Source organism: Phytophthora cinnamomi, assembly GCF_018691715.1.
Source record: "Phytophthora cinnamomi strain GKB4 chromosome Unknown Contig22, whole genome shotgun sequence".
Classification (NCBI taxonomy): domain Eukaryota; phylum Oomycota; class Peronosporomycetes; order Peronosporales; family Peronosporaceae; genus Phytophthora; species Phytophthora cinnamomi.
In genome coordinates this window covers 405885-433041 of record NW_027150955.1, presented here as the reverse complement: position 1 = coordinate 433041, position 27157 = coordinate 405885, and the positions used below count along the sequence as shown (strand labels likewise).

Below are 27157 nucleotides of genomic sequence, written 5' to 3'. Positions count from 1 at the left end.
GTCACTGAAGGTCGGCATTATCGTCGAACGAAGGGCGCCCCAGCACACCGTGAAGAAAATCGAGCTCCATGAATCGAATGCTGCGAGTCCCGAAGTCATTCAGCTACTGGCAACTGCCATGTGCGGAAATAAGTGCCTGTTGTCACAGGCAAAGAACCTTTCTGATGGAGGAGATGTCGCTATCAGGCCAGAGATGTTCCAAGTTGTAACACTTGTCGATTATAATAGAACCGACGGCTACACAGTCAGCCTCTTGGAAGGACAGTGGATCGTCGTGCAAGCATATTGCGCCTCGGAAACTACGGAAGCAGCACCCTTACGTCAAGTCTCGAATTGAAGAAGAAGAGAAGCTGTCGGTTATGTGCGGGACAAGCCTAGTCGGTACCAGCTACCTGACTCTGACACATCTAGGAGCGTAGGCCACAAGGTCTGCATGTCAATGAACATTTGAGTCCTTCTGTAGTATATGTGCATGAAAGCTACCACGTATCCATGCATGAGCCGCCACTTCGGTCTGATGCTTATCAACGCAAGCTCAGGACATCATGCAGCTCTATTCATCCTTAGTAAGTTCCTGTTGCACTCCTCGGGGCACAGCCGGCCGGGTGCAAACTTGTCGAAGCGTGGAAAGTGAGGCGAGACGAAGATTGGTGAGCTAGTAGAGGGAGTAATTAATGTTGGAGACTTGTGGACTTCGAGAGCAGATGTGATATTCTTTTTTTTTTGAGTCTGCTAAGGAAGCAAGAAGACCTACGGCACTGCCAGGACATGTAGAAAGCTAGCTACTCATACAAATAGACTGCTAACCATTGCACCTACAGGGTGCACTCTTGAATCTGCTCAGTCCAGTCCACCAGTAGCATCATTGTGAAGATATGCTCGGTGTCGGGAATCTTCAACCGTCGATCAGATGAGGAAAATGCAACAGTTCCGGTCTAAGCGCTAGCTGACTCCACCAAGTTGGCGTAGATACCGTTCAACTGCAGTAGCTCCTGGTGCGTGCCCTGCTCTGCGATCTTCCCACCACTCACCACACAGATCTTGTCCGCGCGACGGATGGTTGACAACCGGTGAGCAATGACGATCGTCGTACGCCGCTTCAATGCCACCACCTTGTCCTGCAGCAAAATGTTGGGGTTCTTCAGGATAGCACGAGCGATGGCGATACGCTGCTTCTGGCCGCTAGACAACTGCTCACCCTTCATGCCCACCTGCGTGTCGTAGCCGTCCGGGAACTGCGTGATGAAATCATGCGCGTTGGCCATCTTCGCAGCCTCCTCGGTCTCCTGCTGACTCGGCTGCTCCGCCAGTCCGTACGCGATGTTCTCCGCAATAGTGCCAATGAACAGCGTGGGCTCCTGACCCACCAGGCCGATCTGACTGCGCAGCCAGTTCAGGTTCAGGTCCTTGATGTTGTGGCCGTCCAGCAGCACCTCGCCCACCACGGGGTCGTAGAACCGCTCGATCAGCGAGATGATAGTACTCTTACCACCACCGCTCGGACCGCAGAACGCCACCGTTTGTCCAGCTTCGATGGTGAGGTTGTAGTTCTTGAGCACGTTGATTTCCGGGCGAGTGGGGTATCGGAACGAAATGTCTTTGAACTCGAGACGACCCTCAACCTTCATCGGACGGAAGCCGTCAGAGCTAAACGAATCGATGGGGGCGACGCGGTCTCGGATCGCGAAGATAGTCAATCCGGCCTTGAACGCTTTAGGCGCATCACCCAAGAAGGTTGAGGCGCTGCTGACGATTTGAATCGACATTGTGATGGCCATCAATGTTCGCATCATCTCGGTGAATCCAACGGTACCATCGTTCACCTTCTTGGCGCCGAACCAGAAGATGAGCGCGTACGTCGCCATCATGATGAAGGAGCTGAAACCCAACGACAAACCATTAACCTGCGCCTCCTTGCTGCCTTTGCGAAGCGGCTCGGCCAGGAGATCGTCGAACACGTCTACAGATTTCGTCTCGATGCCCAGAGCAGCCACAGTGCGAATGTTGCTGAGAACTTCGGACGCGTGAGCTCCAGGGATGGCCAAGTCATCCGAGATTAAGCCGCTGTTCTCCATCTGCTTCATGCGAGCAACGTGGCCGAAGAGCAGAAATGGGATCAGCGCCACCATGATGAGGGACAACAGCCAACTACCGAATCCGAACGAGATCACAAGAGCAGCGATCAAAGTGAAGACAGCCTGGAACGCGCGGGATTGCGACTCACCAGACAACAGAGAGACCTTGGTGGCGTTCGTGGCAAGATCGGCAGTCAACGCACCCGTGGCGTTCTCCTTTTCGTCGAAGAAACCCACGTTTTGGCGGCACAATCCCCTGAAGTTGACGTTACGAAGACGTGTGGTGATCTTCTCCTCCATGAACTTGAAGCAGTAGACTTGCATGAACGTAGAGATGGCCACCACAACTGCGCCGACGAGGTACAGGATGCCGTACAGCTCCACGTCGTTGTACAGTGTCGTTAGGTGTGAGCTGTCACCGGAACTTTGATACTCTCCGTACTGCTCAGTCATAGACGTGATCATGCCCGTAACCAGCAGAGCTGACGCCGGCATGGAAATCCCAGCCACGCACGTACCAATAAGCCCAACGATGAAGTAGTTCACCTCGAGTTTGTTGAGCTTCAGCATGTCCATCAGGCCAAACGGCTTCTTGTCCAAGAAGTTCTTCTCCACAGCGCTCACCGAAATGTTCGTCTTCGCCGATACGCCACTCAACGTCCGTGTTAGCTTCGTGCTTGCCAATTCGTTCTCCGCCTCACGCTTCTCAGCCTCCTGCTGCTCCTCCTGCGAGCGCAACTCCTGGATGCGATACATGTTCTGGTAGATGCCGTGCTCGATCTGCAACAACTCGTCATGAGTGCCGCTCTCCACAATGTGGCCCTCGTTCAGAACCACGATCTTGTCGGCGTGGCGGATCGTGCTCAGACGATGGGCGATCACCAGCGTCGTCATTTTCGTCGTGGCCATCAGGTCGTTCAGCGCAGCCTGCACGATCTTCTCGCTCTCGTTATCCAACGCACTCGTGGCCTCGTCCAGCACCAAAATGTTCGGCTTGCGCACGATGGCACGGGCAATGGCGACTCGCTGCTTCTGACCGCCAGACAGAGACACACCCTTCTCCCCCACCAGCGTGTCGTACTGCTCCGGTAACGACATGATGAAGTTGTGCGCGTTCGACAGTTTGCAAGCCTCGATGGCTTCGTCACGGGTCACGTTGTCGCCTCCCATGGCGATGTTCTCGAAGATGGTGGTGGCGAATAGCACAGGCTCCTGCGACACCATGCCGATCTGCGAGCGCAGCCACTTGACGTTCAGGGTCTTGACATCCCGGCCATCCAGGTAGATCGTGCCGCTGGTCGGGTCGTAGAACCGCTCGATCAAGGCGATCAGTGTACTCTTGCCGCCTCCACTGGCACCTGCGAAGGCCACCGTCTGACCAGGCTCGATACTGACGTTGTAGTCACGCAGGATCTGTGCGTCGGGGCGGCTCGGTTACGTGAAGTTGACGTTGACCGCCTCGATCTTGCCTTCGCAAGACTCAGGGATGATACCCTCGTCCTCCTTCTCAGCATCAATAGCACTCGCAGTATCCAGAATCGCGAACAGTTCCTCGGCAGCACCCGCAGCCTTGGGAAACCGCAGTCACGTTCGGTGAGATTTGTGCAAGTGAAAAGGTTCCCATTAGCACGCCAAAGAACGCCGCGAACACGTCTGCGGGCGAGGTGTTGCCCTTGGACGCCTTCCATCCACCATACCAGAGACCAACCGAGTACATGACCCAGATATTAGCCAAGAACATAGCAAACACCGCGGACGACATCTTGTGTAGCGCGATATTCTCCTTCTCGGCCTCAAAAACTTTCTTCTCAAACTTTGAGATCGCCTTGTGCTCTCCATTCAATGACGCCACAGTACGGATCGACCCCAACGTCTCCTCCGCCACGGAACCCGCCTCCGTGTACACCTTCTGCGCCCAGTCGGACTTGATGCGCATCGTCTTGATCAACCAACTCAAAGAAACAGTCATCACCGGCATGACACAGGCCATCACCAGCGTAATATCCCATCCGCGGGCGAGACCAATGATAAAGCCCACGAAGAACTGAGTGGTGAAGCGAAACGCGTCGCCGAGCTTCTGTCCCATGCCGTCCTTAATCCTCACAGTATCACCCGTCAACCGACTCGACAACTGCAGTGCATCATTCTCATCGTACCAACTGATGTCCATGTACAGCATGTGTAAGGACCGAGACGTGACGAGCACGTCAAGGCCCGCACATCTAAACTACAACATCCACTACGCAAAGACAAGTGGGTAAGTAAGGAACATGCACTAGGGTGCATGATCTCTGTCGTGTACATTTACTCTTGTATAGCGCACGTCAACCCACTTCAACTTGAAGTGGATTGACCAATCAGATTCATTCATTTTAGCACCGCCTTGGGCACTGGCCCAGACGGCCGGCCACAAGGCCTTAACCAACTAATATCACTTTGCAATTTACGTCCAACTACCTACACGTTTCCACATCGCGGTACATCTTCACTCGCGGCCTTCTACGTGTCAAGCCTTACATCCGGTAGCACTTACGGTCATTTTCGCCGGGCAAGTGGTCAGAAGATCTTCAATCGACCGACTCGACTCGCTACTTCGGCTGACTACTGCTACAGTATCCGGGTTAGGGTTACTGCATTCGCACTTACTCCTACTCTACGTGTTCCCTGACTTAGCGGCATTAACGCTTTTCGCTAGCCGTAAAGTCTTGCATAATCGACATTAACGCTTTTCGCTAGTCGATTACGCTAACTAGCCTCACGCTTATTGCTAACGGTTAGTTATCCGAAGGATTTGTACTAGTTTAACGCTTTTCGCTTCACTAGTCACCTTCCCGCACGTAAGCCTAGTATATTGCGGAAACCTTTGGCCTTGTATGACCAAGGTGAAAAACCAAAAAAGTAAAAACCTCAACTCAAACCCAGATCCTAATCTACAAGCAGTAGATCGACTTCGTATTAAGGGATTAAACTCAGTTAATCGCCTTGCAAGCTTAACTCACCACTTACAGGACCAGGAGGAGAGTTTTCACTCTAAGTCCGAGCGTATACTTTATCGAGAAGCTTGCCGTATCCTAAGTTTACAAGTAGTGCGTATTCATAACACACTCACTACTGTATTCGACCGTGAACTTAAGGAGAGCTCGCGTAAAAGAGCACTTGAAGAGGCTCAACAGGAAGAGCTACTTGTTCAGGGTTTCGATCAGAAGAAATCCAATTACAAGGCAAAGCGCCAACGCTTGAATTAGCGCTTAATAGCGTTGTTTAAGTGTTGTTTTAAACTTTTTCGCATTGTTTTAGTGTAATTGCACTTTGGCTCAGCCAATCAGTAGTTACCTAAACCCCAGCATCCGTATAATTCCGAATTTGAGAATCCGCGTAATTTTCAGTCGTTTCCTGAATTTTCGCGTAATTTTCGGGTAAGCTTTGGCGTAAGCTTCGGGTATTTTTCCAGTATATGCCTAAGCGTACTGCTCGTGAGTGGGACGAAGATCAGCAAAATCGTCGCATTCTCACCATTGAGCAAGCCGTTCAACGCGCTTTCACAATTCGTGCTGCTACCCGTTTGCAGTACGAAGTTACTTGCTTGACGGAGCATCTCCGTGAAGTTTTCTTTCCGTTTTTCGAAACTCACCTCGACCGTGTTATCGAGCCTGGGTTTGGACTGTTTCTCTTCGAAACCGTCGACATCTTGAACACCTGTGCCAACCGCATCGACACCGAAGTTCGTGCTTTCGTTGATCGCGTTATCAGCATCAAGCGCGCCCGTTTCGAGTAGCTGTTGACAGTGTCGTTGTAGCTCTAGTTCTAGTAGCTAGCAGCTGTACATTCGTAGCGTAACTTTAATCAGCTTTTAGCTCAAGTTACACTATCATGACTTCGTTAAATCCTGGTGGATGGTCTGCTGACCGTCTGACACAGTCTGTGGTCGAAATGGTGCAGAAACAACAAGCACTAATCGACGTTTTGACTTCGCAACGCAAAGAGGTCAAAGTTGAAGGTATAAGCCTACCTCGCTTCTATGGAAACATGGGTGACTCAGTTGAATTGTACTTCGACCAAGTTATTCATTACTTTGAGGCGAAGAACATTGATTGGCAAGATGAGAATCAGAGTAAGCGCATCATTGCCGTGATGACTGCCAATTTCAGAGGAAATGCTGCTGCATGGTACATGCTTTGCAGGGATTCCGTCAGTGATGTCCAAGATTTGATCCAGAAGCTCACGAAGGAATTCGTTCCTCCGGATCTTCAGGAGCGCCTTCGAGATCGATTGTACAGTCTCAAGCAAAAACGTTGTTCTAGCTTGGAGGACTACATCTCTCGGTTCCGCGTTGCTATCATGCAAGTCAAGGACATGAGTGAGCTTGACAAGATCACGTACTTCATTCGAGGTCTTGTTAGTCCCACGAAAGAAGAAGTTCAGTATCGTCGTTGCACGACGGTATCTGAGGCTCTCTCAGTTGCACTCGAGTATGACAGATCGCACTTTCGTGCTGGTCCGTTTCAGAAGAGTCGTTGGACACCTCCAAGATCTTTTGGCCGTTCCAACTCCACGTCATTCGCTCGTTCCAACACGGCTCCACAGCGTCCTGCTGAGAATGAACCTGAGCCTATGGAAATCGACACTGGTCATGTGCATAACCCACGCCGTGACAATTATCGTCGCCCTGTTCAGAACAACAACCGTAACAGTGGCAACTCAAAGAAGTGTCGGTATTGTAAGAAGCCTGGTCACACGATTGAACAGTGCTTCAAGCTTCAAAATCGACAGAAGCACGGAACGAATAACAGCTATCAGTCTGACACTAAGCGTGGTCAGTTCGCTGTTCACACTTTGGCAGCAGAAAAGCCAGAGTCTGTTGAAGTTGTTGAGATAAATGATCTCAACGCTGCTACCATCCAGTCACTACCAGCTCCGAATGAGTTGATTCGGAAGCCAGGTCTGTGTGAAGGCAAACGTGTCACCATTATGCTAGACACGGGAGCCACATGCAATGTCATTCGTCCTGGATTGGTGGATACTATTCCTGACACGATGATCTCTCAAGTCACCTTGTTTGACGGAAGCACAACGAAGAAACGTGCCGTTCACAAGGGCAAGGTCACTATTGAGATGGATGGCTATCGATTCAGAGACTTAGAGGTCCTGGAATGGTCTATGAGCCCTGAACACGATGTCATTCTCGGAAAACCTTGGTTTACCAAGTACCAACCAATTATTGATTGGCGTACTCATCACCTGCAGTTCAAACCGCAAGGAATGAAACCAGTGTTGCGCAAGGTAGAAGTATCTGGTGCTGAGTTCAAAGCTAAAGCCAAGCACCATGACTATGATGAGATTTACCGCGTCAAAGTTACTCCAGCTCAACCCGTCACGGAAGAACCACAAGAAATTGTGCCTCTCCTTGATGCGTTTGCTGAAGTGTTTCCAGACGTTTTACCCGATGGGTTACCTCCTCATCGACGCGTGGAATTCGAGCTCGACATGAAGTCAGATGCTATGCCAAGCACACGCGCACCTTTTCGGCTCTCGAAGACAGAACAAGATGCCCTTGATCTGTTTGTCGAAGAAAAGTTGAAGAAAGGTTGGATCGAACTATCCGATTCGCCTTGGGTCTCCAACATCTTTGGTATCCCGAAGAAAGACCCGAAATCAGGGAAACAACTTTCTCGAGCTGAGTGGTTACGGTCGGGAAACGCCACGTTACCGATTCGTTGGGTGATTGATTACCGTTGGCTCAACTCGCAAACGATCATCGCCAGAATTCCACTCCCGAGAATTGACGAAACATTTGACAAGATGTATGGATGTATCATCTTCTCAGTCTTGGATCTCGCACAAGGTTACCATCAGATGAGGGTTGCCTTGAAAAGTCGTCAGTACACAGCGTTCCGCACTCATTCTGAGACCTACCAATGGTGTGTTGCGCCAATGGGTCTTGCTGGAATGCCAGGTGTCTGGTCACGTCTTATGCGTGTCCTACTAGGCAAATATCCGTTTATCGTGGTGTATCTGGATGACATTTGTGTATTTTCCAAGAACATGAAGGAGCATCTGCAGCATCTCCGCACGCTCTTCGAAGTGTTACGCAGAGAGAAGCTGTACTGTCATCGTTCGAAATGTCATTTTGGGCAGAATCAAGTTCAGTTTCTGGGTCACACCGTGTCAAGTCAAGGCATTGCGGTGGATTCCAAGAAAACTGAAGTGATCGCCAATTGGCCAATTCCAATGAACCAAAAGCAATTGCAAAGCTTTTTTGGGTCTCGCAGGCTACTACCGTCGCTTCATTTACAACTACGCGACAATCGCCTTACCGTTTGGACCTCTAGTCAAGAAGGACCATACTTGGAATTGGAATGAAGAGCATGATATCGCCTTCAGCAAGCTGAAATCAGCATTGCAATCCGCCCCAGTCCTGACTTTACCGGATTTCTCTCTTCCGTTCATCGTGACAACCGATGCTTCAGGATATTGTGTTGGTGGAGTACTTTCGCAAAAGCACAACGGACATGATCATCCTTTAGCTTTCCTCTCCAAGAAGTTGGGTGTGCATGAACAAAATTGGCCTACCTATGAGAAGGAACTCTATGCAATTAAGCTGTCGCTGGAAAAATGGCATCATTACCTCTATGGTCGTCATTTCGACATCTACACGGACAACAGTGCATGTCAGTGGTTGTTACACCACCCGAAGGTTTCCTCGAAGCTTGCACGCTTCTTGACCTTCTTTGCTCAGTTCGACTTCACCCTGCATCACCTGAAAGGATCAATGAATGTCGTAGCTGATGCACTGTCCCGTCCTCCGATGGATTCAACTCCGAATGCGTTGATATCACCACAATTGGATCCGCCAATTGTCTGCTCAATCAGTTTTCAGCATTGTGAGTCTGAAAGTGATAAACCGACATCGAGTTTTCGCGTAATTAGCGATCTACGCACAGTCAATGCTTCGCTATCGACTCCAGATAGTCAAATTGCGACTGTTCCAGCCTCACAGAGTGTTGCGCGTCCCGCTATCAATACAATCAGCTTTCATACGTGTACACCGCAGTGTGACAGTTTTGGATCACGCTACCGTGCACAGCAACATGATGGGGACTCCCAGAAGGTGAATACGACCATGATATCTGCAGCTCTCTCGCCTGTTGAATTTTCGGGGGAGGAGATGACGGATGTTCCTGCTGGTCACATCGCCTTACATGATCTTTCCGATGGTCACCTCTACACTCCTGTTCAAGATGCAGAGATTGCCACATCGGTCGTGCAAAACAAACACGCAAGTTCGCTAGGATGGACTTCGAATCTCAAAGAAGAGTTCATCAAAGCCTACCGCACTGATCCTGGAATTCGTGACAAGTATCGTACTCCGCATGATCCATACGTACTCAAGGATCAATTGCTTTATGTGCAATTCACGGACGATAAGGAGTCCAAAATGATGAGACTTTGTGTCCCGAGATCGCAGCGCAATCGTCTAAGAACGAAGATTATTGAGCAATTTCATGATTCCAGTATTGCCGCGCACCCAGGAATTCGTCGTACGTACCTCCGTATCAAGCAATGGTACTACTGGGCGTCGCTTCATGAAGACGTTTCTGATTACGTGCAAAGTTGTGAAACATGCACACGTTGGAAGCACAGCAATGCCAAGAAGAATGGCAAGTTGATTCCAATTCCGATTCCAAAGGAATGTTGGGAAGTCGTCTCCATGGATTTCGTTACTGGATTGCCAGAATCAGATGGCTATGATGCTATCATGACCGTCGTGGACAAGTTGTCCAAGCGTCCGATCTACTGTCCCGTTCACACTACTGATGATGCCGAAGAAATCGCTCATTATTTCTTCGACAATGTCGTTCGGCATCATGGAGTGCCTGCAGTGATCATCAGTGATCGTGATCCCAAATTCACATCGCGTTTTTGGAAATCACTCGCGCAGGTCATGGGTGTACAATTGAATATGACAACGTCATATCGCGCTCAAGCTGACGGCCAAACCGAACGTCAAAACCTGGTACTAGAAGACGCACTTCGTTGCATGGTCTCGTATCATGGTGATGACTGGGCTGCCAAGTTGGGAACGATTGAGTATGCTCATGCCACGCTAGTCAGTGCCTCTACAGGACTTTCGCCATTTGAAGTAGACACAGGGCGTCAGGAACGCAATCCCTTCGGAACTTTTCCTACGCTGTCTACCACAGTTCAAGTACAACAAGGACTGTCTGAGTATGCAAATCGCTTCAAGGACGAACGTGACAAGATTATTGGCAAAGCCAAGGAGCACTTACTCAAGGCTCAAGCATCGCAAAAGAAGTACTACGATCAACACCGTAGCAATGTGCAATTCAAGGAAGGAGATTTGGTTATGCTGGATACACGCCGTATTCCACTCAAGCATGCTGCGAAAGACATTGACGTCAAACGTGCAAAGTTAGCCGCTCGTAAAGTTGGTCCGTTCGTTATCAAGCGCATGATCAACGACAACGCTGCTCGTCTGATTTTGCCACGCAGTATGAAGTCACTGAACCCTACTTTCAACGTAGACGTTCTCAGCCATTACGTCTCCAACCCGGACAAGTTTGAGACTCGTGTTCTTCCGAAAGCATCTCGCATCATCACGAATGAAGACACTGGAGAAGACCTCCACATTGTCGAGAAACTTCTACGCAAGCGTCAGTTCAATCGCAAGATTGAGTGGCTTGTCAAGTGGCATGGTCTCCCAGATCACGAATCTTCGTGGGAACTCGAGAAAGACATCAAGCACGTCTCTCACTGGAAAGTTCTCGTCGACGACTTCAAGCGCCGTCAACGTGAAGTCAAACCCGGGAGGATGTAAGGACCGAGACGTGACGAGCACGTCAAGGCCCGCACATCTAAACTACAACATCCACTACGCAAAGACAAGTGGGTAAGTAAGGAACATGCACTAGGGTGCATGATCTCTGTCGTGTACATTTACTCTTGTATAGCGCACGTCAACCCACTTCAACTTGAAGTGGATTGACCAATCAGATTCATTCATTTTAGCACCGCCTTGGGCACTGGCCCAGACGGCCGGCCACAAGGCCTTAACCAACTAATATCACTTTGCAATTTACGTCCAACTACCTACACGTTTCCACATCGCGGTACATCTTCACTCGCGGCCTTCTACGTGTCAAGCCTTACAGCATGTGCTTGAGCGCTTCGCTCCTCAATGCCTTCATCTGCCTCTCTGCGCCGTAGTAGAAGGCCACGTAGGAGATGTAGTCCGTGAAGAACATGAAAACTGCGATGTACAGATAGTCGAGAGCCGCGCTGTTCACCGTGTCCATGTCCACGGGGGTGGTGGAGAACCCCGTCAATACGTTGCCGAACACGATGGCCATGAGCAGGAACAGTGCACCGTTGGCCCCCGTCGTGACGATACCCACCGCCAGCAGAACCTTGTCGAACGTGGTAGCGTAGCGATACAAGTTGGCGAACTTGAAGGAGGTGGGGCCGTCGTGCACGATTTCGTCTCGTAGGTTGGGCTCCTTGGTGCTGGGCTCGCTGCTGGTGGCCCCGTCCTTCTTGGTTTTGGCTGGTTCACTGACGTCGACAGCTGCGGCGCGAGGCGTTTCCACCTTCTGGTACGAGATGTCGTCCAAGTCGGACTTATCCAAGCTCGGCATCTTCCAGGCGAATTACTGTAGTGTCAGCGACTGCAACCGGGCTCTAAATTTTAAACTGCAATCGGTGAACTTCTTCTTCTTCGTCTTGGTTGGCGCTTGGGTGGGAGCCGGCGACTTGCACGCACGATGTGCCGGACGTTGTTTGACACAGCAACAGGACGACGAGCTGAGCGGAAAGTAATCGAAATAATCACGAGTCGGCAGGCGCGAAGCAACGGCGTTCAGCCGACAGGACAATCGCCATGGGCGGCGATATGCGTCACTCAGAGCGATTATTGAGTTCGTACGGGATACGGAATTCTCGAAGATACCGAATTATTTCCTGAAACAGCATGAAACAACATTTCGTGTCAGCCAATCATATGGAAGGCGGACTAAAAATGGAATAAACTAGCTCTTGATAAAAAGGATATGTAGCGTAGGTTAGCGTTGCGATTCAGCTATCAATTCTCAGCGTCTCCGCTCTTAGAGCTATCTGGATACATAGGTTTAATGAACGCGAAGAGATAATTCATATAAATACGTACGCATTATACATGTGCATTCGTACTATATATAATGTATTATATTATTGTGCCTTTCACACCTTTTTGGCCAAGTCGAGGTCTTAAACTGGGAATAGGATAGGCGAGACTAGGTGTAGGGTGGGATTTGCTATGATCTGTGCTAAAGTTAAAACTCAGATTAGAGGCAAGTTAGCAGTCCTTAGAGGACGAGAAAGTCCGAATGCCGCCAATCACCCGGCCATTCGGGGTTTTCTCGCTTACAATTACTTACTCTGAAGACTTAAGAAGGAGGGCTGTTATGTTGCTGTATGCGTACGACGCCCCGGTTCATATGGTATCTGTCGTGCTCGGAATTGCAGAGCGCACTCTTCGGTTGTGGCTACTGCGTTCTCAAATATGGTATACTATACCAAACTATACCGACGAGCGGAATGCATACTGATTATACTAAAACCTACAAAGTTTATACCAAAAAGTACGCATGGTGTGACTCGTACAAAATGGTTTGACTGGCAGTTTTCGGTATCGTATCTTTTGGTATGATATCACTTTAAAATTCACCACAGTCTCAAGATTTTTTTTAGCCAAAAACATCAGAAAAGTAGCAGAAATATTTTTCTGACCTGTGGTGGCCGTTCATTGATCTATTAACATCGAATAACACCCAAACGTTTCAGCACGAAGATGCTTCCGAGAACGGTCCATACAAATTCCTAATACAGAGATTCGACTTCCTCAGACCGAATCAACGTCCCAAAATCATTATATAGGGTTCGGAGTATTTACATACAAATTTCCCACAAGGGGCAACTATTGGGATGTTGGTTCAGGCAGAGTAAGCTCTACTTCCCTGGCGTGTAGTAGACAATTGCATAGAAGAGCGGTCAATGAAATTACAGTATTTAGATGTATATCTTCCCTGGGCGGAAAAATCAGCTCTAATCGATGGCTTCACTTGCGGGTGCCACACAGGAGTCGCACCGTAAGCCCTCGGAAGTTGCTCCAAAGAGACAAAGACGTGGTACACGCAACTGTATTTCAGTTGAGTTGCGTATCATCGATCGAAATGACCAGCATTCCGGCCTGTCCTGAGCGCGGACGAACCTGTACTAACCGATAGCTATCGACCACGACTAGCCGAGCGCTGCCGCTTCGCGGCGGTGGGTGTGGGTTTGGCCACAGTAGTGTGGACCGCCCGCCTCCGCTTCGCTCCGGCGGGCTGGTTGCTTGGCTTACACAACGCTTGACGTTGGGGTATGGGTATGCTCGCCTCCGCTTCGCTCCGGCGGGCGATGGTTTCGTCAAAGGAATGCATTGCTAAACTGAAACGCACTTCCAAAACAGACATGAAATTATGTACTTATGAAGTGTGTACTGCTGATCGCCTACTCCGCCTAAGCATCTTCGAATATCTGCCTGTACACAATGTTGTCAGTGTATGCACCGTCGTCTTCCTCCAGCTCCGGATACTCGATCAAAGCCTTGAACTTGGACCTGGATGTAACTCTCGACAGCGCCACGTAGAGCTGTCCGTGGGAGAAGCAGGGTGTCGCTAGATACAAACCTAGGTTCTGGACGGTTTGGCCTTGGGCTTTGTTGATGGTCATGGCGAACGCTGGTACAACTGGAAACTGCTTGCGTCGCAAGCGGAAGGGGAACTCGCGCGCGTCCCCATCGCTGACGAAGACGATCCTTGGAATTAGAACGTGTTGGCCTAGGCGCTCGCCAGTCATGATGGTAGCATGAATAACGTGAGGCTTGAGCTGGACAACCCGTAGTCGTGTTCCGTTGCAGAGGCCCAAGTCGGGGTACAGGTTTCTCATCATCATGATTGGGGCGCCTTCCTTCAATGTAAGCTTGTGTGGAGGAATACCGTTGATAGTCACCGAATGCAACACCTCCGGCTCGAAGAAGTTTCCTTCGTTGTCGTCATCCACTGAATCCACCGATAGATACTCGTGGGCCTCCCCGGAGAGTCGTTCAGAGACAGCTTGGTTGATGCGGTGCACCACGGCGTTGGTAGTCGTCAAGATGGTCCTGTTGGCGAAGTACTCGTCCGTAGCAACCTCGGGATCGTTGATGTCGGCGTACATCTTATCAATAATGTTCTTCAAACCCCGTGGAACAGCTCCAGGTGTGATTTCTTCGTCTTCAATGTCGTCTCCTTCTTCGTAGATGTTGTCGATCAGCATATCGCGCGGAATCTTCACAAAGTCCCTGCCCAGGGACCTGTTGACCTCGTGTCTACCCTCTCCGACTTGTAGGAGAAACTCCGAGAAAGCTGCGAGCTCTGCGGCGGTGCTTTCGTTACTTGCCGATTGTACACGCATGTTTTCCGTGAGATGCAGCTGCTTGAAGTGTCGCCAGAGCGTAGATGACTTCAGACACGCGTCGATGGTCTCCGCTGGTGTGCCGCGCACTACCACCGGCAAAATCTGGCGGAAGTCACCGGAAAGTACAAATACTTTCCCTCCAAAAGGTTCCTGGTCGTTACCCATGATGTCACGCAAAGACCTGTCGACCGCTTCGAAGGCGTGCCTGTGAGTCATCGGAGCTTCGTCCCAAATAACCAAACTGGCCCGCTCGATCAACATCTTGAGGCGCGATTGTTTATAAATCGCACACGTCGACTTGTCGTTCAGCTTGAGAGGTATCTTGAACGTCGAATGCGCTGTGCGCCCACCCATGAGCAACAGCGAAGCAATTCCACTCGAAGCCACAGAAATCGCGATCTTCCCGGACAGTCGCACCTTCGCCAGGATATGCCGCAGCAAAGTTGACTTTCCTGTACCTCCCGGGCCGTCAATAAAGAACAGCTTGTTGCCTTGAACTGGTACTTCGGCCGCCTGGATGATTTCGTCGTAAATAGCTCGTTGGCCGTCGTTCAGCTGGCTTTCTTGGTCCACAATGGCTTGAAGGGTAGAGAGCTGGTACCCCTCCAGTTCGCGTCGAATGAGGTTGTTCCGCATCAGCGAATCCAGCACCAGCCGCGGGTAGTCATCCAGCTGAGGGAGGTCAAAGTCCGCCACTACGTAGCCATTGATCTGGAGCAGGTCGTTAAGGTCCTTGAGTGTGTGGAACCTGATCATGTCTTCCTTATCCTGTCCTTCCAAGCCCCGGTAAGTGTACGCGAAGTCTTCAGAAAGAACCTCGTAGAATCGATTCCACAGAACGCGAACCTCCGAAACTTGAGAATAAACGATGATCGTCGCGAAGAGCTGGCGGAGTTGGTACGGCATCTTGAAGGCAGCGGCTTCTTCCATACACGCAATCCATTCTGCGTCGTCTTCAAGGTAGCCCAGTTTGAGTGCGGCTTGGCGGTACGACGCATACGTAACACCATCCACTGTCCGAAGCTTGGCAAAAGACTGTGGTCCCTTGCGGTGACATAGCAGTACACGCATGTAGAACCTCTCCATGTCCCGAGGGGTCACATGAACCATCCGCCCAAGCGCCGCTTGGTATTGTTTGCGACGAACCCATTTCTTTGCCTTGTCATCCCATCGGAATAGCTTCGGAATGTCTTGGTACACCATGGTCTTTGCAACTTGGTTCTCTGGGGCCTCACTCGCGCACAATTCGAAGAAGCGGGTCAACATCGAGTGGCGACCGCGCGTGAGAACTCGATCCGGGTTGTCGCTCGAACGGAAGGTCACGAATTGTTCGTTCTCCAGGTGGATCGTCAGCTGTACGATGGAGTGTGTCTTGCCTTGAACGGAGAAGTCGAGAAGCCGCATACATGCCTCTATCGGAGATATATACCTTGCGTTCAGGTACCGAAGAATCTCGTTAGGATCCACCCTTGCACCGTTCGACTCCCCGCCCACCGTTTCCACAGTTATTACAGCCTTGTCGGACCCCTTGTAGACGTACTTGTACAGGTATTTGACCGCCGTGAGGGCCGTACAAACCTCCACGTTGATATGGCAGTTGTACTTCTGCGAAAGGTAGGGGTTGTACGGGACCACCCACTGGTTAATGGTGGCGTTGTCGTACTCCCTTCCCTTGAACTTGAGTACTCCTGGAGGCCGGCGGCGACGTCTGCAGACAGGAAACCCGTTCACGTTTCCTTGGGTAACCTCTACCAACGGCTTCGGGTATCCCTTCGTGCACTTTCCGTCCTTCATGCAGGGGCTGGAGGGGTTGGCCGCGCCACATGGACCATGCATCATGCAAGTGAGGATGGTCTCGTACAGCTGGGGGTTGATCTCGGCGTCCGGGAGCTCCGAAGAGCACAACTTGTCGATGATTTGTCTTGTACGCGGTTTGTCTTCGTCTGCGAGAATGATAAGAATGTGTGCGTGTGGGAGGCCCCGCTTCTGGAACTCCACCACGTAGATCCTCGCCAGAATACGTCCCAGTACGCCTTCATCCAAGTCTTTCAGCATCGCCGCGAGTTTCTGCTGCCAAACGCGGGCTACGATGTCCGGGCGGTCTTGAGCGCTTTGGTTTGGCTCCGGTATCTTCTCCTGGATCTCGTCCCACGTAGGGTTGCACGTCATAGTAACGAAGACGTCCGGTTTCCCGTACTCTCGCACGATAGCCATGGAATCTTGGTAAGACTTGTACATGGCCCGCGGACTCCCCGAATGCGTGGCTGGTAGAACGATGCGCTTGCCAATTTGGTCCAGGAAGTGTCCCGAGCGACGCTGCGGTTCATCGGGGTGTTGTAGCGCCCCAGTTTCGCGGTTGTACTCCGTCAGCAGAGCTTCGCCCTCGCGCAGAACCGCCGTGTTTTCACTTAGAAGCGCGTCTCGAACCCCGCTGTACTGGTCGGCCCGTAGTTCAGCTTGATGGGATGCCACCCAACGCAGTTGTTCTTGCTCGCACTTGGCTCGTTGATCTACGCAGTACTGCTGGAATAATCGTCCACCTTGGTGCAGTACCGACTCGTCACCGACTTTCTGGAATAAGCGGTAGGCTACGTGCTCGCGGAGGGACATTTCGCGCTTCTTTCTGCGCACCACGTTGTTCGCATACACGTCTGTGTAGGTCCAACCCAGTTCACCATGCGGAAGAAGTAGTGGGTACTGCAACGGGTCATACACGGAGTGTGTCTCGAAAAGGCGCAACAGAGAGTGATCTTTTGCACACAGAAGGATGTCGCGCGGGCTGTCCAAGTTGCCATCCTCTATAAGAGTCGCCCCAACTTCCGAGACCGTGGGTAGGTTGTGGGTTCGCGGGTTCGACCTCTTTTCATGTAGCCGGAACACCATATCAACCACCTCCTTTCCCGCCGCCTGATCGGCGCGCAGCTTCTCCGCGAAGTTGAGAAATTGTTGCGCGAACGGATTGCACTCCTCCATCATTTGCTCGATCTCCAGCAGCGTTCCAGAATCGAGGTCAGCGAAGATACCTCGGCGTCGCTCCGCACGTCGTTGCATGTCTGGGTCGACGATGTAGATCTGGGCAAACTTGGGGGGCATCGGCTCGTTTGTGAACGTATCGATACGCGGAAGAAGAGATCCCAGGTAGTGTCCCATGGCTCCTTGAATACGATACGTGTATACGCCACGTTGTCCAGCAACGCTCTCGTCTTGGTTCACGTCCCTGAAGTTGGAGCGGTTGCTACAGGAAGCCCCAATCGACGTGAAGGCAAACACTTGGTTGTAGGCACGGATGCGGCGCCGAAACTCGGCGTCCGTGTACAACTGGTGCAATCGCGGTGGCGCAGCAGGTAGTGGGGGTAGTTGCACTGCTCCCTCTAAACAGCAGCCTTTCTTGGACTCTGCAGGCCATTTCCACGCGTTGCAATGAGGGCAGACCGTAGTCGGAGGCAGTCTGTGGCGCCCATCGACGATGTTGTCGCCGCTGAGCATAGAGACTCTGAAATCCTCTTGGTTTGCGAGTGCATGACCTCTGCGAAGTGTACTGCGCCGTATACGCTCCTGTTGTCGCCGCTCCTCTCTCTCCTCCTCCTCTTGAGCATCGCGAACCATTGCTTGATGCTCCCGGCGGGCGGCCCGCTCCGCTTCGACCACTTCCTGGCTTAGAGCAGCCCGACGTTCTTCTTGGCGAACACGGTCACGTTCCTGTCGGCATTCTCGCTCCTCTGGGGTTTCCTGTTGTCGGCGTTGTTGGTGCCTAAGCCGATCAACTGCCTGTATAGCCCGCCGATCATTCTCCGGTAGACCCTCACGTCTCTCTGAATCTCGCGTACGTTCTCGATCGGACTCTGTTCGTAAAGCCCGGCGTGCCCTCATGCGTTCTGCATCTCTACGTCTTTGACGCTCACGCTGGGATCCCGTCATGTTAGCCCTTCTAACTCGCGCTCTCTCTCTTTCGCGTGCACGGTTTCGTTCTGTCTGAGACGCTGTCATTGCTGCGCGCCGCCTACGCGCTAGCTCCGCCGGGGTTGGGCCGGGAACTTGCTCCGTTGTGCTGACATCAGTTGCTACAACTGTAGAATCAACAGGCACCGCTGCCTGGACCGGAGGTTCTTCTCTGCGGATTGGTGGAGGCCCAACAGACGTGTTTCCGGCCGCAACATGACTCTCGACAGCCGTGACAGTAGCGGCCGTGTCTGTCACGATAAGCGATTGAAATTCCTTGTTTAAGTTGTATCGTTTAGCCCTCCGACGTCCCTGGCGGCGTTTTTTAGCGGCAGGCTCCTCTGGGGCAGCGGGAGTTGCGTTGATGCGCTCGTTGTCTCGCAAGGCCTATTCGATCTCCTCGCGCGTCCTTTTCCTTTTGACTCGACCCATTTTGGCCTGCGTACACGCAACAGTCACCTGACGCGTTAGACATAAAGTCTAAGAACACTGTCGCCATTTACAGGGTCCTATACACGCGCCCTGGCGCGGACACAGAAGCGCAAATAGGTGCGTCCACCTAGAGCGCCGGTCCCATACACGACCACTGGCCCGGAGATGAGGCAGGTCACCCGGCTTCGCCGAGATCTGCCCCATTTACCCCGGATTGGTATGAGATTTCCCACGCCGCTGGCGGGCGGACGTGGGCACCTCAGGGTTGCGGCTCCCAAGAGCGGTCGCTGCGGCAAGGGCACGCGCAATCCTACGTCGGCGGCGGGTGCCAGCTGCAGTCTTTCTTATCACCTTAAAATGGGTATTGCTACCCACTTTAGAGAAAGTAACGGTCAGTATAGTGGAGAGCTGCAGTACCCAAATGCCATTCTCCAAGGTAATTAAACCCGGGATGCAAGGTAAGAGAGCAATGTTGCAGATTCGGGACGGCCTGCCTGGCATCTGTGCACCAACGGGGGAGTCTCGACTACATGGCCGTGTCGTGGAACCCACTGCAACTCCCCCGTGGCCCCACCGGAGTAGGCACCAGGCCGCCCTTAATCCCACACTATAATACCTCGACTGCCCTGAAGGTACCAGTTATCCCAACAGGCGGAACTCCCGAAACCGACACTTCTATTACACTTAGGAAACAATGTAGCTAAGCGTACCTTAGTCCCTGTGCGGCGCTCGCGTCCTGTGGGGCTTGCTGTAGCGCCCGACGTCCGAGCGCTTCCTCGCTCCGCCGCGCGCGGAATTCAAAAAAGGAAATGTGAAAGCTGAGGCAAATCAACCGGCCAATCACAGCACGAATAGAAATCACGCAAAAATAAGCCAGTCCGGAAGATGGTGGGATGCCATAGGGCAGGTTACTAATGCGTTAATGCAGGGCGGTAGGACGATGCTCTACGGTAGGCTAAGGCCCGAAGACAGAGAACGGACTTACGGACAGACAGACTGACAGGATACTCTGTTAGTTGTAGGGGACTAGCCGAGCGCCGCCGCTTCGCGGCGGTGGGTGTGGGTTTGGCCACAGTAGTGTGGACCGCCCGCCTCCGCTTCGCTCCGGCGGGCTGGTTGGTTCGCTTAAGCACCGCTTTGTCGTTGGGGTATGGGTATGCCCGCCTCCGCTTCGCTCCGGCGGGCGATGGTTTCGTCAAAGGGATGCATTGCTAAACTGAAACGCATTTCCAAAAAAGACATGTATTTATGTAATTATGAAGTGTGTACTGCTGAATGCCTACGCAGCCTAAGCATCTTCGAATATCTGCCTGTACACAATGTTGTCAGTGTATGCACCGTCGTCTTCCTCCAGCTCCGGATACTCGATCAAAGCCTTGAACTTGGACCTGGATGTAACTCTCGACAGCGCCACATAGAGCTGTCCGTGGGAGAAGCAGGGTGTCGCCAGATACAAACCTAGGTTCTGGACGGTTTGGCCTTGGGCTTTGTTGATGGTCATGGCGAACGCTGGTACAACTGGAAACTGCTTGCGTCGCAAGCGGAAGGGGAACTCGCGCGCGTCCCCATCGCTGACGAAGACGATCCTTGGAATTAGAACGTGTTGGCCTAGGCGCTCGCCAGTCATGATGGTAGCATGAATGACGTGAGGCTTGAGCTGGACAACCCGTAGTCGCGTTCCGTTGCAGAGGCCCAAGTCGGGGTTCAGGTTTCTCATCATCATAATTGGGGCGCCTTCCTTCAATGTAAGCTTGTGTGGAGGAATACCGTTGATAGTCACCGAATGCAACACCTCCGGCTCGAAGAAGTTTCCTTCGTTGTCGTCATCCACTGAATCCACCGATAGATACTCGCGGGCCTCCCCGGAGAGTCGTTCAGAGACAGCTTGGTTGATGCGGTGCACCACGGCGTTGGTAGTCGTCAAGATGGTCCTGTTGGCGAAGTACTCGTCCGTAGCAACCTCGGGATCGTTGATGTCGGCGTACATCTTATCAATAATGTTCTTCAAACCCCGTGGAATAGCTCCAGGTGTGATTTCTTCGTCTTCAATGTCGTCTCCTTCTTCGTAGATGTTGTCGATCAGCATATCGCGCGGAATCTTCACAAAGTCCCTGCCCAGGGACCTGTTGACCTCGTGCCTACCCTCTCCGACTTGTAGGAGAAACTCCGAGAAAGCTGCGAGCTCTGCGGCGGTGCTTTCGTTACTTGCCGATTGTACACGCATGTTTTCCGTGAGATGCAGCTGCCGGAAGTGTCGCCATAGCGTAGATGACTTCAGACACGCGTCGATGGTCTCCGCTGGTGTGCCGCGCACTACCACCGGCAAAATCTGGCGGAAGTCACCGGAAAGTACAAATACTTTTCCTCCAAAAGGCTCCTGGTCGTTACCCATGATGTCACGCAAAGACCTGTCGACCGCTTCGAAGGCGTGCCTGTGAGTCATCGGAGCTTCGTCCCAGATAACCAAACTGGCCCGCTCGATCAACATCTTGAGGCGCGATTGTTTATAAATCGCACACGTCGACTTGTCGTTCAGCTTGAGAGGTATCTTGAACGTTGAATGCGCTGTGCGCCCACCCATGAGCAACAGCGAAGCAATTCCACTTGAAGCCACAGCAATCGCGATCTTCCCGGACAGTCGCACCTTCGCCAGGATATGCCGCAGCAGAGTTGACTTTCCTGTACCTCCCGGGCCGTCAATAAAGAACAGCTTGTTGCCTTGAACTGGTACTTCGGCCGCCTGGATGATTTCGTCGTAAATAGCTCGTTGGCCGTCGTTCAGCTGGCTTTCTTGGTCCACAATGGCTTGAAGGGTAGAGTGCTGGTACCCCTCCAGTTCGCGTCGAATGAGGTTGTTCCGCAGCAGCGAATCCAGCACCAGCCGCGGGTATTCATCCAGCTGAGGGAGGTCAAAGTCCGCCACTACGTAGCCATTGATTTGGAGCAGGTCGTTAAGGTCCTTGAGTGTGTGGAACCTGATCATGTCTTCCTTCTCCTGTCCTTCCAAGCCCCGGTATGTGTACGCGAAGTCTTCAGAAAGAACCTCGTAGAATCGATTCCACAGTACGCGAACCTCCGAAACTTGAGAATAAACAATGATCGTCGCGAAGAGCTGGCGGAGTTGGTACGGCATCTTGAAGGCAGCGGCTTCTTCCATACACGCAATCCATTCTGCGTCGTCTTCAAGGTAGCCCAGTTTGAGTGCGGCTTGGCGGTACGACGCATACGTAACACCATCCACTGTCCGAAGCTCGGCAAAAGACTGTGGTCCCTTGCGGTGACATAGCAGTACACGCATGTAGAACCTCTCCATGTCCCGAGGGGTCACATGAACCATCCGCCCAAGCGCCGCTTGGTATTGTTTGCGACGAACCCATTTCTTTGCCTTGTCATCCCATCGGAATAGCTTCGGAATGTCTTGGTACACCATGGTCTTTGCAACTTGGTTCTCTGGGGCCTCACTCGCGCACAATTCGAAGAAGCGGGTCAACATCGAGTGGCGACCGCGCGTGAGAACTCGATCCGGGTTGTCGCTCGAACGGAAGGTCACGAATTGCTCGTTCTCCAGGTGGATCGTCAGCTGTACGATGGAATGCGTCTTGCCTTGAACGGAGAAGTCGAGAAGCCGCATACATGCCTCTATCGGAGATATATACCTTGCGTTCAGGTACCGAAGAATCTCGTTAGGATCCACCCTTGCACCGTTCGACTCCCCGCCCACCGTTTCCACAGTTATTACAGCCTTGTCGGACCCCTTGTAGACGTACTTGTACAGGTATTTGACCGCCGTGAGGGCCGTACAAACCTCCACGTTGATATGGCAGTTGTACTTCTGCGAAAGGTAGGGGTTGTACGGGACCACCCACTGGTTAATGGTGGCGTTGTTGTACTCCCTTCCCTTGAACTTGAGTACTTCTGGAGGCCGGCGGCGACGTCTGCAGACAGGAAACCCGTTTACGTTTCCTTGGGTAACCTCTACCAACGGCTTCGGGTATCCCTTCGTGCACTTCCTGTCCTTCATGCAGGGGCTGGAGGGGTTCGCCGCGCCACACGGACCATGCGTCATGCATGTGAGGATGGTCTCGTACAGCTGGGGGTTGTCGGGAAGCTCCGCGGAGCACAACTTGTCAATGATTTGCCTTGTACGCGGTTTGTCTTAGTCTGAGAGAATGATTAGAATGTGTGCGTGTGGGAGGCCCCGCTTCTGGATCTCCACTACATAGATCCTCGCCAGAACACGTCCCAGAACGCCTTCATCCAAGCCTTTCAGCATCGCCGCGAGTTTCCGCTGCCAAACGCGGGCTACGATGTCTGAGCGGTCTTGAGCGCTTTGGTTTGGCTCCGGTATCTTCTCCTGGATCTCCTCCCACGTAGAGTTGCACGTCATAGTAACGAAGACGTCCGGTTTCCCGTACTCTCGCACGATAGCCATAGAATCTTGGTAAGACTTGTACATGGCCCGCGGACTCCCCGAGCGCGTAGCTGGTAGAACGATGCGCTTGCCGATTTGGTCCAGAAAGTGTCCCGAGCTACGCTGCGGTTCATTGGGGTGTTGTAGCGCCCCGGTTTCACGGTTGCACTCCGTTAATAGAGCTTCGCCCTCGCGCAGAACCGCCGCGTTTTCACCTAGAAGCGCGTCTCGAACCCCGCTATCCTGATCGGCCCGTAGTTCAGCTTGATGGGATGCCACCCAACGCGGTTGCTCTTGCTCGCACTTGGCTCGTTGATCTACGCAGTACTGCTGGAATAATCGTCCACCTTGGTGCAGTACCGATTCGTCACCGACTTACTGGAATAACCGGTGGGCTACGTGCTCGCGGAGGGACATTTCACGCGTCTTTCTGCGCACCACGTCGTTTGCATACACGTCTGTGTAGGTCCAACCCAGTTCTCCATGCGGGAGAAGTAGGGGGTACTGCAACGGGTCAGACACAGAGTGTGTTTAGAAGAGTCGATGCAGCGAGTGATCTTCAGTCCGCAGAAAGATGTCGCGCTGGCTGTCCAAGTTGCCATCCTCGACAAGAGTCGCCCCAACTTCTGAGACTGTGGGTAAGTTGTGCGTTCGCGGGTTCGACCTCTTTTCATGTAGCCGGAACACCATATCAACCACCTCCTTTCCTGCTGCCTGGTCGGCGCGCAGTTTCTCCGCAAAGTTGAGAACTTGTTGCGCGAACGGATTGCACTCCTCCATCATTTGTTCGATCTCCAGCAGCGTTCCAGAATCGAGGTCAGCGAAGATACATCGCCGTCGCTCCGTACGTTGTTGCATGTCTGGATCGACGATGTAGATCTGGGCAAACTTGGGCGGTATGGGCTCATATGTGAACGTATCGATACGCGGTAGCAGAGAGCCCAAGTAGTGTCCCATGGCTCCCTGAATGCGATACGTGTATACCCCTCGTTGTCCCGCAACGCTCTCGTCTTGGTTCACGTCCCGGAAGTTGGACCGGTTGCTACAGGAAGCCCCAATCGACGTGAAGGCAAACACTTGGTTATAGGCACGGATGCGGCGCCGAAACTAGGCGTCCGTGTACAACTGGTGCAGTCGCGGTGGCGCCGCTGGTAGTGGAGGTAACTACACCGCTCCCTCTAAACAACAGCCTTTCTTGGACTCCGCAGGCCATTTCCACGCGTTGCAATGAGAGCAAACCGTAGTCGGAGGCAGTCTGTGGCGCCCATTGACGATGTTGGAACCGCTGAGCATAGAGACTCTGAAATCCTCCTGGTTCGCGAGTGCATGACCTCTGCGAAGGGTGCTGCGTCGTATACGCTCTTGTTGCCGCCGTTCCTCTCTCTCCTCTTCCTCTAGAGCATCGCGAATCGTGGCTTGACACTCCCTATTAGCTGCTCGCTCTGCTTCCGCTTCCTCTTGTGCCAGATTTGCCCGACGTTCTTCCTGTCGAACGCGGTCACGTTCCTGCCGTTCTTCATGTTCATCAGGGGTTTCTTGCTCGCGGCGTTGGGCATGTTGGACACGGTTTGTATCCTGCGCGATCTCCCGTTGTTGCTCGGTTTGGTTAGCTCTTCTAGCGGCCTGTAGTAAACGGTTTTGTTCGCGCGCTGAGGTCCGTTCGGCCTCGGGGACTGACGCTCGACGTGCCTGTTGACGTTCTGCATCTCTACGTCTCTGACGCTCGCGCTGGGATCCCGTCATGTTAGCCCTTCTAATTCGGGCTCTCTCTCGGTCGCGAGCTCGAGTGCGCTCCTTTTGAGAAGCCGACATTGCTGCGCGCCTCCTACGTGCTGCTTCCGCCGAGGTAAGGGCGGGCGCTTGCTCCCTTGTGGTGGCAATCGCCGCTGCAACTGTAGGAACAACGGGCGCGGCTACCGGGACCGGAGGCTGTTCTCTGCGGACTGGTGGAGGCGCAGCAGGCCTGTTTCCGACCGCGACGTGACTCTCGACAGCCGTGACAGTAGCGGCCGTGTCTGTCACGATAAGCGATTGAAATTCCTTGTTTAAGTTGTATCGTTTAGCCCTCCGACGTCCCTGGCGGCGCTTTTTAGCGGCAGGCTCCTCTGGAGCAGCCGGGGTTGCGTTGATACGCTCGTTGTCCCGCATGGCCTGCTCGATCTCCTCGCGCGTCCTTTTCCTTTTCGTTCGAGCCATTTTGACCTGCGTACACGCAACAGAGTCACATGACGCGTTAGACATAAAGTCTAAGAACACCGTCGCCATTTCCTGGGTCCTATACACGCGCCCCGCCGCGGACACAGAAGCGCAAATAGGTGCGTCCACCTAAAGCGCCGGTCCCATACACGACCACTGGCCCGGAGATGAGGCAGGTCACCCGGCTTCGCCGAGATCTGCCCCATTTACCCCGGATTGGTATGAGATTTCCCACGCCGCTGGCGGGCGGACGTGGGCACCTCAGGGTCGCGGCTCCCAAGAGCGGTCGCTGCGGCAAGGGCACGCGAAATCCTACGTCGGCGGCGGGTGCCAGCTGCAGTCTTTCTTATCATCTTAAAATGGGTATTGCTACCCACTTTAGAGAAAGTAACGGTCAGTATAGTGGAGAGCTGCAGTACCCAAATGCCATTCTCCAAGGTAATTAAACCCGGGATGCAAGCAAGAGAGCAATGTTGCAGATTCGGGACGGCCTGCCTGGCATCTGTGCACCAACGGGGGAGTCTCGACTACATGGCCGTGTCGTGGAACCCACTGCAACTCCCCCGTGGCCCCACCGGAGTAGGCACCAGGCCGCCCTTAATCCCACACTATAATACCTCGACTGCCCTGAAGGTACCAGTTATCCCAACAGGCGGAACTCCCGAAACCGACACTTCTATTACAGTTAGGAAACTATGTAGCTAAGCGTACCTTAGTCCCTGTGCGGCGCTCGCGTCCTGTGGGGCTTGCTGTAGCGCCCGACGTCCGAGCGCTTCCTCGCTCCGCCGCGCGCGGAATTCAAAAAAGGAAATGTGAATGCTGAGGCAAATCAGCCGGCCAATCAGAGCGCGTTATAAATATAACGCAAAAATAAGCCAGTCCGGAAGATGGTGAAATGCCATAGGGTAGGTTACAAATGCGCTAATGCAGGGCGGTAGGACGATGCTCTACGGTAGGCTAAGGCCCGAAGACAGAGAACGGACGGACTGACGGACAGACTGACAGGATACTCTGTTAGTTGTAGGGGACTAGCCGAGCGCCGCCGCTTCGCGGCGGTGGGTGTGGGTTTGGCCACAGTAGTGTGGACCGCCCGCCTCCGCTTCGCTCCGGCGGGCTGGTTGGTTCGCTTAAGCACCGCTTTGTCGTTGGGGTATGGGTATGCCCGCCTCCGCTTCGCTCCGGCGGGCGATGGTTTCGTCAAAGGGATGCATTGCTAAACTGAAACGCATTTCCAAAAAAGACATGTATTTATGTAATTATGAAGTGTGTACTGCTGAATGCCTACGCAGCCTAAGCATCTTCGAATATCTGCCTGTACACAATGTTGTCAGTGTATGCACCGTCGTCTTCCTCCAGCTCCGGATACTCGATCAAAGCCTTGAACTTGGACCTGGATGTAACTCTCGACAGCGCCACGTAGAGCTGTCCGTGGGAGAAGCAGGGTGTCGCCAGATACAAACCTAGGTTCTGGACGGTTTGGCCTTGGGCTTTGTTGATGGTCATGGCGAACGCTGGTACAACTGGAAACTGCTTGCGTCGCAAGCGGAAGGGGAACTCGCGCGCGTCCCCATCGCTGACGAAGACGATCCTTGGAATTAGAACGTTTTGGCCA

General features: G+C 52.7%; 5 protein-coding genes across 5 annotated transcripts; 2 read left to right on the top strand and 3 right to left on the bottom strand.

Moving 5' to 3' along the window:
- Window positions 1-935: 935 nt before the first annotated feature.
- On the bottom strand, window positions 936-3485 carry IUM83_12087 (ABC transporter B family member 2; the record flags this gene model as incomplete). Its single annotated transcript, XM_067936689.1, has 1 exon — window positions 936-3485. The coding sequence occupies one exon, from the start codon at window positions 3483-3485 to the stop codon at window positions 936-938; it is 2550 nt and encodes an 849-aa protein (XP_067795104.1).
- Window positions 3486-3509: 24 nt separating this feature from the next.
- On the bottom strand, window positions 3510-4254 carry IUM83_12086 (Multidrug resistance protein ABC Superfamily; the record flags this gene model as incomplete). Its single annotated transcript, XM_067936688.1, has 2 exons — window positions 3510-3644; window positions 3706-4254. 2 exons carry the CDS (start codon window positions 4252-4254, stop codon window positions 3510-3512), a joined length of 684 nt encoding a protein of 227 aa, XP_067794969.1.
- A 1751-nt stretch (window positions 4255-6005) lies between these two features.
- IUM83_12085 (Retroelement pol Polyprotein) lies at window positions 6006-6676 on the top strand (the record flags this gene model as incomplete). Its single annotated transcript, XM_067936687.1, has 2 exons — window positions 6006-6570; window positions 6672-6676. The coding sequence occupies 2 exons, from the start codon at window positions 6006-6008 to the stop codon at window positions 6674-6676; spliced, it is 570 nt and encodes a 189-aa protein (XP_067794967.1).
- Window positions 6677-10113: 3437 nt separating this feature from the next.
- IUM83_12084 (Retrotransposon nucleocapsid protein) lies at window positions 10114-10911 on the top strand (the record flags this gene model as incomplete). The annotated part of the gene is made up of 1 exon (XM_067936686.1): window positions 10114-10911. The coding sequence occupies one exon, from the start codon at window positions 10114-10116 to the stop codon at window positions 10909-10911; it is 798 nt and encodes a 265-aa protein (XP_067794968.1).
- A 328-nt stretch (window positions 10912-11239) lies between these two features.
- On the bottom strand, window positions 11240-11728 carry IUM83_12083 (multidrug resistance protein ABC superfamily; the record flags this gene model as incomplete). Its single annotated transcript, XM_067936685.1, has 1 exon — window positions 11240-11728. The coding sequence occupies one exon, from the start codon at window positions 11726-11728 to the stop codon at window positions 11240-11242; it is 489 nt and encodes a 162-aa protein (XP_067794970.1).
- Between the last annotated feature and the right edge of the window lie 15429 nt (window positions 11729-27157).